Source organism: Atheta coriaria, unplaced genomic scaffold, assembly GCF_025399875.1.
Source record: "Atheta coriaria isolate IRGN ID8LTWV9N9 unplaced genomic scaffold, Caltech_Dcor_3.1 hic_scaffold_9_pilon, whole genome shotgun sequence".
Lineage (NCBI taxonomy): Eukaryota > Metazoa > Arthropoda > Insecta > Coleoptera > Staphylinidae > Dalotia > Dalotia coriaria.
In genome coordinates this window covers 6,694,788-6,704,894 of record NW_027045451.1, presented here as the reverse complement: position 1 = coordinate 6,704,894, position 10,107 = coordinate 6,694,788, and the positions used below count along the sequence as shown (strand labels likewise).

General features: G+C 32.9%; 4 protein-coding genes across 7 annotated transcripts; 2 read left to right on the top strand and 2 right to left on the bottom strand.

Moving 5' to 3' along the window:
• The first annotated feature begins 2,022 nt into the window (after positions 1-2,022).
• LOC135799423 (kxDL motif-containing protein CG10681) lies at positions 2,023-2,916 on the top strand. Its single transcript, XM_065312529.1, has 2 exons — positions 2,023-2,329; positions 2,399-2,916. Exons 1-2 carry the CDS (start codon positions 2,184-2,186, stop codon positions 2,766-2,768), a joined length of 516 nt encoding a protein of 171 aa, XP_065168601.1. The 5' UTR covers positions 2,023-2,183; the 3' UTR covers positions 2,769-2,916.
• LOC135799420 (solute carrier family 2, facilitated glucose transporter member 1-like) lies at positions 2,759-4,465 on the bottom strand. 3 transcript variants are annotated; one of them, XM_065312527.1, is made up of 4 exons: positions 4,324-4,465; positions 4,137-4,269; positions 3,341-4,080; positions 3,119-3,273 (listed from the first exon to the last, which is right to left on the bottom strand). In XM_065312527.1, exons 1-4 carry the CDS (start codon positions 4,369-4,371, stop codon positions 3,253-3,255), a joined length of 942 nt encoding a protein of 313 aa, XP_065168599.1. In that variant the 5' UTR covers positions 4,372-4,465; the 3' UTR covers positions 3,119-3,252. The 3 variants fall into 3 exon arrangements, with proteins under 3 accessions (XP_065168597.1, XP_065168598.1, XP_065168599.1); XM_065312525.1 differs by having other exon boundaries at positions 2,759-4,080; XM_065312526.1 differs by lacking the exon at positions 4,137-4,269 and having other exon boundaries at positions 2,759-4,080; positions 4,324-4,445.
• On the bottom strand, positions 4,413-7,003 carry LOC135799419 (facilitated trehalose transporter Tret1-like). Of its 2 annotated transcripts, none has more exons than XM_065312524.1 (3): positions 6,619-7,003; positions 6,522-6,567; positions 4,413-6,235 (listed from the first exon to the last, which is right to left on the bottom strand). In XM_065312524.1, the coding sequence occupies exons 1-3, from the start codon at positions 6,658-6,660 to the stop codon at positions 5,031-5,033; spliced, it is 1,293 nt and encodes a 430-aa protein (XP_065168596.1). In that variant the 5' UTR covers positions 6,661-7,003; the 3' UTR covers positions 4,413-5,030. The 2 variants fall into 2 exon arrangements, with proteins under 2 accessions (XP_065168596.1, XP_065168595.1); XM_065312523.1 differs by having other exon boundaries at positions 6,435-6,567; positions 6,619-7,001.
• A 1,060-nt stretch (positions 7,004-8,063) lies between these two features.
• Positions 8,064-9,917, top strand: LOC135799425 (lysosomal acid glucosylceramidase-like). Its single transcript, XM_065312531.1, has 4 exons — positions 8,064-8,134; positions 8,191-8,993; positions 9,047-9,157; positions 9,212-9,917. The coding sequence occupies exons 1-4, from the start codon at positions 8,095-8,097 to the stop codon at positions 9,806-9,808; spliced, it is 1,551 nt and encodes a 516-aa protein (XP_065168603.1). The 5' UTR covers positions 8,064-8,094; the 3' UTR covers positions 9,809-9,917.
• The last annotated feature ends 190 nt before the right edge of the window (positions 9,918-10,107 follow it).

Genomic DNA, 10,107 nt, shown 5'->3' with positions numbered 1-10,107 from the left:
TAAATATTTTTCAATGAAATTTACTTTATGGTAGTTCCACTGACCAAAACAACCTGTATGGTGAACATCATTCTGTCGAATTTATTCTGTGTACAACTTTTACACGAGTGTGTTTATTTTCTTTATACTTCTTCGCTTTCCAACAGTTTCTTTTCTCGGCGCAGTGAATATACAGACATATCCGTTTGACGATAGTTTTCGTAACCTTCTTAAACATTCAACAACAGATATTGCTACATTTATCGACACGTTGAGTAAATCTAGTTCGTAATTCTGTTCAGAATCTAATTAACTTGCAATTTTCCAAATGAATGAGGATTTCTTGTTGCATTTTGGTTAAGAAAATTTAATAAATCAAAATATTCCTTTTTTAGCAACCGGTTAAGCTGTGGCAGAGTATAATATATTTTATATATTGATGCAGGGCCAAAATCTGAGAGGGTTTAGGAACAAACGACGTCGGCGGCGCCTGGTGCGGCTGCCGCGCATGCAACGCATCTGTTTCACCGGCGGCGGCATCTGTGACGCCGGTCTGCACGCAAAATATATTAAAAACGCATTACCGTGTTGGATAATTATACAACTTCGACGTGCGTCCGCGTATAGTTTCTACATTTGCGTGCGCGGACTTTAGTAAATTCGAAATTTCTAAACGCATTTTTAATACAATTCCTGCGAGTGTGAAAACTTGAGTTAAACAAACACATCAAAAACGCATTTTTTTAACCAAATGCACAAAAAATATTTTAAATAAACACCAAAAAATGATTAGGTTATAATTATGATAAATATTAAACGCGTTAACTAACGACTTCATATTTAGACGTTTGTAATAACTAGATGGATATATTTGCCGAACGCAGCGAATATTATTGTAATTGAAATCAATCATGTTGATGTATGAATCGGCGGTACTGAACACCTGATGTGTTTCCAGGCATCCGCAGCCTGAAACGTCGGTGTGGGTGGTTGGCAGAGTGTTTGCGTATAAAATCGCAGAAGCGGCAGCAGCAGGAGCGGTAGCAGGACTTAAAGTGAGCCCCGCGCGGCGCACTCCACGAGTTAGTGTACAGGGCTAGGCAATTGCGAAAGAAATTAATGTTCATAATTGAGAATTCACAGGTGCACCTGCATCGAACGTCGAACGTTTACTACCTAACATGCTTACGCCAATACTCGTATCTAGGCGCAATGTTGTGTTTACAGTGTTTGCGCGTGCAAATGTATTGTTTTGGATTTTAAGTGCTCGACGAAATTAATTTCTATTTCTATTATTGAAATGTCACACTTGGCGTGAAGACTGCATTTTGTATTAATTACAGGAATAGTAGGTATTTTTAAACTTCACTTATTTGTTTTTTAAATATAAGTAATTTATTTTTAAATATTTATCAAAAAGTTAAGTTTTTATAATAGAAGCAACTAATTTTATGATTTTATCGGATTTTGCTATGCGCTCTTATTGGAAGAGGAAATTTGATTTAATTTAATGATGAGAAAGCGTTTAAAAGGAACATCATGTCATCATGTGACTGATGCTAAACTGTAATGGTGAATTTGGTTCATTACCTTTTGGTTTTAATATTTTCCACACAATTATTTACAGTACAAGATAACAATTGATGAAACCATGTGAAAATGTCTAAAATTCTTTCACAACACATTAAAAAGAATGGAATTCAAAAAAACAAACGTACTTCTGTTTACTCGGAATTTAATTTTTGTATTTAATATATTCAACGGGTTATATACGGTATCTTCGGCAAAATCGGCAAAACATATTAGATTGTGTCATAATACGTTGAACATATTAAATCCGAAGATGAAAACCAATGAGCATTGATACTCAAAAACAACAATTACCTATGTAGGTATTTATAAAAAGAACATTATTGTGCCATCTCACGGCAGAGTAGAAATCAGCAACTGACGCAACCACGTGTTTCAAGTTCATTTCACTAAGCAAACACGTACTTTTTCAAAGAGACTCCTAGGTGGCACTAGAATTCACTTTTTAACTAAAAATAATCGAACGAGTTCTCACATTGAACTACTGCACTGAATTTAACTTAAATATAAACATAACCCTACCATATTTGTAAATATTCAGAGATCAGTGACGATTTTCTTGCTTTCTATCTATTATCTGTTATATCTATTATATATATTAGTGTGATATAAAAATGGATGATATCAAAGGAACACCTGAAAGTGACTTCAGTATTGAATGTTTCCAAAATTACACAGCCCCTGAAGTATTCATCCAGGGCTTAGCTGGAATTGTGGATCAACAAGATGTTGAATCAATGATTATTGCCCAAAAACAAATGTAATTACTATAATATTTACTATAATATTCTATGATTTACAATATTCTTTATATTATTTTATCTTGTAGGTTACAAAGATTTGAGAAGACAAATGAAATGTTAACCAACTGTAATGCACTGAGTGCATCTAGATTGAAAACTGTAGCTCCTGAATTCAAGAAACACACTCAACAATTAGTTGATATGAAGAAAGATTTGGATTACATATTTAAGAAAATCAGGACTTTAAAATTAAAACTTGGAAATCAATATCCAACACAATTTGCTGAAGCCCAAAGAAGCAGTTTAGCTGAAGAGTGTGAAGAGGATGAGGACTACAGTGCACATGAAAAAGAAAGGAGAGAATCAATTGAAACAAAAAAATCTGTTGAGAAGGAAGAATTGGCTTCAAAAAGTGATGATGATGAAGCTACTGATGATCAACCTGATTTAAAATAGAAAACATTTAATTTTAAACTTATTTAACATATTTTATCTGTGATTATAATATTTTATACTACATATTAAATCTTATTGTTTATGACATTAGCATCAAATATAGAGATATTAATTTATTGATTCATGCTAATCATGTTATTAATGTCAAGCAGTGTTTTATTTTTGGTCTCTGATAGAAGTTTATGTGTCACAACAGTACCTATTATTGCACAATGCCCAAATAAGACTAAAGTCCAATATGGACCTATACTCGCAAATAAAAGTGGCACAACTTCCAGATACACAAATGAAAATAAAAATGATGTAAATGCGCTTATTGATATGCCTGCTGTTCTGGTAGTCTGTGGAAACATCTCACCACAGACAACTGCAGACAAAGGGTATAAACCAATCCAATGTAACAGTGTAATTACAACTAATAAAATAATTGAAATAATTTGATAAATAGGATCAATGAAGTGTAAACTGAGATACATAACACCTCCTAGTGCAAGTAACAGTATTCCTACAATATACCCACTGAATATTAACATAACTCTCACAGAAAATATTTTGATCAAGATCATACTCACAATCATACCAATGGTACTCAAACTGTTTATACCTATAACAACATAACACACAAAAACTTCACTATTATTGAATGTCGTAATAATTCTTAAAGTATATAATTGCATGGCCAGAATACGAGTGCATTGAACCGTAAAAAATACTAATATAGAAATGCTGAGAGGTAGTAGAAAGGCTTTGCTTGTGTACATTCGTATCACCTGAGTGAACGATGTTGTCGGATCTGCATATTTATGTGCCAGTAGTTCATTAAATTCTTCTTTCGCAGCATCGTCATATCCTCTGAACCATGCGAATGCTTCACGCGCTGTTTCAATCTTATTACAATCTAAATGTGTTACATACGATTCCTTAAAGTGTAGTAATATGGCAATGTTGTATAGTGAACAAAGTGCAAATATGGCTGCGACGATTTTCCAATGGAAAAATTCACCAGCGATTGCACAAGCAAAGAATCCATGAGTGCTTCCCAAAGGTATGGCAGTAAGTAGTACACTGCGGTATTTTGGTGTTGTTACTTCACCGATGAATGTGATAAACGTGGGATAGAAAGCTCCAACGTATATGCCAATAAGGCAACGTGCAACGATGATCATGCCATAATTTTCTCCTAAAAATACTAGTAACCAGCTGATGAATGCGACTACATCAAGAAGTAGTAGGGTTGCTTTTCGTCCAATTTTTTCTACAATTGTTCCACTAAATAGAGCTGCTGGAATCATTAACACTAAAGGAATATGTTCTAAAACAGTAAAATCAATAGGTACTAGTTAGTATTTATAACCAGTCAATAAAGACCTATCATGTGTGATTGTTTTTCATTCAGTACAAAGGAATTATCATTTTCTAACTGGAAAAATAACACTGCACTGAATGCAAATACTGCTCCAACGCTGATACCATTGCTTATACCAATAGTAAATAAGCAAATCTAAAATTATTGCAAGTGATTTGTATTAAGACTATTTTGTTGATGAATATTTACCTGCCTACACGTATATTTTAATAAACAACAACCAAATCCCTTGCACATTTTTGTAAATAGTTTAGGTATGTATAATTTATTGTAAATGCTTTAAAAATTGATGATATTTTATTATAATGCGAATTATCACTTTTACTTATACCACGCAATATTACCAGTTGAACCAAACTATGACACATATAGTGTTCGTATTCGAAACAGTAAACATTCTTCACATTTGTATCATTTCTAACATTCCTGTGATAAGTGTGATAGTTCAAGGGAGCATCGGTACGTCGTTATACGCAGAGACAAAAATAACATCATTACAAATAATTGAATTTTGTAAACCGCTATTGTTTTCGGCACAAAGGGCAAGAGCCAGGTGAAGGATTGCTGCCATGCGTTACATTTTGTCTTTTCAGTATCCGAAAGAATTAGCCTGGATTTTTGTTAGCGGGTTATAAATTCAATTATTCTATTAGATTTGTATGTTTGCTGACGCCAAAATATGAACACATTTTTATGTTGTAAAAAATATGTTACAAATTATAAAGAGTTTGTTAATACGAAAACTTTAGCTAAACTAAGTAAATTATACAAATTACTGTGTAGTATGAAACGCTACGTTTTAAATAATATATAAATAATCTTTAAATTGTTGGGTACAACTGAGATTCTTTATATTTATGTCTTAAATCATAACACTTAAATATAGTCTGACATTTTCAATTTACATTATCTTGATATAATTTATTAATTTCTTGTAAAGTTTTATTCTTCGTGTTTGGCAGAAAGAAATGAGATGCCGCAATACCTATTAACGTAAATATACCAAAAATAAAGAAAGTCCAGTACGACCCAATAGTCGAAAACAACATCGGCATGAATTTGACGACAATAAAAAGAAACAAAAATGAGCAAGCGGCACTAATTGAACCACCAATACCTCTCGTAGCTTGTGGAAACATTTCCCCACACACTACAGAAGGTAAAGGACCTAAACCAATACCGTATAACACTGTGTTCATTACCAACGCGCATAAAGATATTATTGGAAATACAGTATTACTACTGTACAACATTGAGAGATACATGAATAATGCCAACAGTAATAATGACAGACCAAGCATGTAACCACTAGATAATAAAATGAATCTCACTGAAGTGATTTTTACTAAAAGTAAACTTAAAATAACCGCAACAATTCGAAGAATGTTTAAAACTAAAGTGGCGTAGTATACAAATTCAGGATCGTCTTTAATCATGTTGATAATCTGTGACGTGTAAAAAATTACCGCTTGAGTTCCGGTAAATTCATTTGTTAAAAATACTAACGTAGTAATACTGAGTGGTATGAGAAAGGCTCTATTTGCACACATGTGCAATAATTGCATGAACGATTCTTTTTGTTTAGTCTTTCTTTCTACAAGAATATCATCAAATTCGCGTTTGGCATCAAGTGCGTCTCCACGAAACCATTCATAACAAGCACGTGCGTTTTCTAGATTGTTTTTATCCAGGCAAGTAACATATGAGTCTTTTATAAAAAATAATAAAAGAAGATCATATAGCGGGAAGAAAAAAAAGATTAAAGCAACAATTTTCCATTGTACATATTCACCGAGAAATTGGCAGATAAATGCACCAAATGTACTGCCGATCGGTATTGCTGTGAGGAATATAGTGCGATATTTTGGTTCCGATACCTCACCAAGATAAGTAATGAAGGTGGGATAAACAATTCCCAGGAATATGCCAATAAGAATGCGAGCGCCAAGTAACATGGCGTAATCTGTTGCAAAGTACGTTAATAACCAGCTTGATAATGCCAAAATTTCGGAGAGAAAGATGGTTCGTTTTCTTCCTACAGCTTCCATTGTCACCCCACTTAGTAAACAGGAAGGAAACATCAGTATTGTTGGAATAGATGCTACAAAATATATAAAAATCATTTTCTTCTGTCTTAGATTTAAATAAACGAGTACTAAATATGAAAAGCGTTGTGAACAAGGTTGATTTCATAAAGTGCACATCATTCACATGGTGTAATTGCAAAGCAAATAATTTTATAATTAATTTATGAGAGCATATTAACGTATGGATGAAAATTTACGTGCTTCTAAACATACCGAGCCATGATTCGTTATCGGTATCCAACTGAATCGTATGATCGTGCTTCAATTGTGCAAATAAAACTGAGGTGAAAGCAAAAATACCTCCAGCACACGCGCCTTGCACTAATCCAATACTTGATAACAAAATCTACGGATAATTAATCAACAAAACTGGATTAAAATTCTTTCTGGTACTTACCTGCCTGCCTAAATACTTGTTTGCAAACAGATTAATAAACATTTTATTAAGTGATTAACTTAAAAAAATTTTAGTTGACTTTTCCTTGCTAATAGTTGTTCCTGCTCGAGTAATAGTTCACAAATAAGTAAAACGTTTCACAAAACTATGCAATATTTTTAGGTACGTATTATCAGTCGGAAGGTATTTGATTTTAGTGAGTTTATTATTTATAATAAATAGTAAAACACGAACTGTGCGAATGTGAATTGTTTCACGTTGTGAGTGATTTGCGACTATATAACATGATATGCGTTTGGTAACTGCAAGAAATTCTGATATTCCACATCATACCTTTTACGTTTCTAGTAATTTAGCACTAGCAACACTAACTTGTGCATTATTGTAGTAGGATTAACTAGGTTTTATAAATTCAAGGTTGTTAATCTAGAAACATTGCAATTGCAGTGAGAAAACAGGAAAATGATCATAACCCATATGTTATTACGATATAAAGTGAGCATATATTTAATAACATGAATAGATTTGCTTAATGTATTTTTATTTATTTGATACTCCTTGCAGTAAGATATTGAAACAATAAACAAATACTTTTCTACGGACGTAGACCCTAGGTGACACAAAAAATAATTTGATTAGAGGAATTATTCAGTAATTCAGGCATATACTTATCATATAATACTTAACTTAACAATTGCAAATAATCTTTTTTTAAACATTATCAGTGCAATCCCTTTATTTGCAATGTTCTATTAGCACATACCACGCCAGATTATGTCGAAATCACTCAAACAAATACACGAATAATAAAAATATGCTATAATAAAAATATGTATGGGTGTAGATGGTTTATTTATACATTTATTATTTTAAAATTATATTTATTACAGAGATATTTAAAAAAACTGGCAAGTCATTCGTTTGCTATCAGATCGGTAGGTAAATTGCGCTGGGAACAGGTGCGCGTGCGACACTCATCATAATTTTAATTTAATTGTGATGAGAGCTTGTTATTAAGCACTTAATGTTTAAATCTTTTTGCTTATCATCTACATAGCATACCTACGTATCTGCCTATTTTTAATATGCCGTATTTCGCTTGTAAATTAATTTCTCAATTAAAGTTATTGGGCAAATTACAAAAAATAATTTCATTGTCAACATGTTTTCATACGTAAAACTTGTTTGTAATGCATATGATATTGATAATAATATATTTTTAACAATTTATATTCGAATCATTGTGATGCATTTTTCTATAAGTGCTTTCATAAAATAAGATATTTATGCAATTGATTTGAAGTATTTGAAGTGACTGCAAAACTTTGCAGTTCATCATATAGTACGTATATCCAATTCAGTTAATTCCACTTAAGTATTTTTTTATTAATGCAGAGATAAGTGAAAAATAGCGAGTGATATAAATGCCGAATATTTTGTTTCAGTTGCCAGTAGTCCAGTGCTCTAGAAACAGTCATGACCCACGTCGTTCTTATAGGACTTCTTGCAATTATAAGTTAGTTAAATTATAAATAATATTATCACTATCTTACGCAACTAATACATTTTTAGCAATCGCTTTCAGCGATGGTGCAACTTCTTGTAACAAGCGAAGCTTTGGCGAAACGAGTTTTGTTTGCGCATGCTCAACACAAAGTTGCGATACATTAGATCCTGTTCAACCATCAACAAGTGGTACCTACCAAATATACACCTCAAATATAGATACCGATAGATTTACTCTTTCAAATGGATCCTTTTTACCTGGACGAAAATCAAGCTGTAGGAAATTCTTGAATTTATTTACAAACCCTACTACTACAATAACAATCGATAGAGATGCAACCCAGCAAGAAATTTTGGGTTTTGGCGGCGCATTCACAGATGCGACTGGAATTAACATACAGAAATTAACTGAAGATGTGCAAATTAAACTGCTCGAATCGTATTTTAGTCCAGATGGTATCGAATATAATTTTGGTCGCGTACCAATGGGTGGTACTGATTTTTCAACGGAAGGATACAGTTATGATGATACAGACTCACCAGATCCTCAACTTTCGCAGTTTGAATTACAACAAGAAGATTTCGATTACAAGATTCCTTACATCAAACAAGCTTTGGAAATAAATCCGGACTTGGAATTGCTTGCGTCAACTTGGACGGCTCCAAAATGGATGAAAACAAATGGTGCATATAATGGAGGTGCTATCAAAAATGAGTATTACCAAGTTTGGGCTGATTATTTTCTGAAATTTTTTGAGAAGTATGATGAGGAAGGTATTTCTTTCTGGGGTGTGACAACTGGTAATGAACCAAGTTTAGCACTTGTCAATAGTGCAATTAATAGTGTACGATGGTTGCCTGGTGGAATGGTAAGATACATTTTAGTAATTTATGGTAATATACTAATTATAAATTTATAGAGAAGTGGGCGGGTGAAAACCTTGGACCTACAATCCGTGCATCAAAATATAAGGATTTAAAAATTCTGATGTTGGACGATCAACGTTTCTTCTTACCATGGTTTCCTGAAGCGGTATGTTCTTAAATAAACAATCATTAATCATATTACTAATATCTTTTTAACCAGGTGATGAAAAACGGAACCGAAAAGTTTATTGATGGTATTTCGGTCCATTGGTATTGGGATACTATTGTACCAGCATCAGTGTTGACTTCAACACATAAGCGTTTTCCTGATAAAATTTTGTTAGCTACTGAAGCTTGTAGAGGTGACAAAGCTTGGGAGAAAGCAGTACTTTTGGGTGATTGGTCCAGAGCTGAGGACTACGTACATGGAATAATACAAGATATGAATCATTACGTTCAGGGATGGATTGATTGGAACTTAGTGTTGGATACTACTGGAGGACCCACTTACATAAATAACCAAGTTGATGCTGCCATCATAGTCGATTATGAGACTAATGAATTTTATAAACAACCTATGTTCTATGCGCAAGGACATTTTTCTAAATTTATTCCAAGGGGATCTCATAAAATTGACCAAAAAACTTCAAACAACGGTGTAGAAGTTGCAGCATTTAAAAGACCAGATGGTGGCGTTGTTGTAGTAGTGATGAACAAAAATGATTCACCAAAGACTATTATAGTTAATGATTCGAAAAGTGGCCATATTGAGCTAAAATTAACTTCTAAATCAATTAATACTATTTTGTATTGGTAATTGTACAGATAGTTTAAATAATGTGGAAGTTGTGTTGCCTTAAAACAACGTCCATTTGAAATTTGGAATTTTATTGTCTTGTGACGATTAAATAAACTGATTCAGTCAATTACTTTAGATAACCCCATACAATGTAAATCCCTCGAGGTTTTTATGGAATGTACGGATAACACAGTAAAATTTGCAAAAAATCAACTTTAAGCTACCTTAATTTCCGTAAAGTTGAAAGTTTTTAGAGTTGGCAGGATAGGCCACTACAAAGAATAGTTCAAAAGTGGATACGATTACTGGTCATGGTC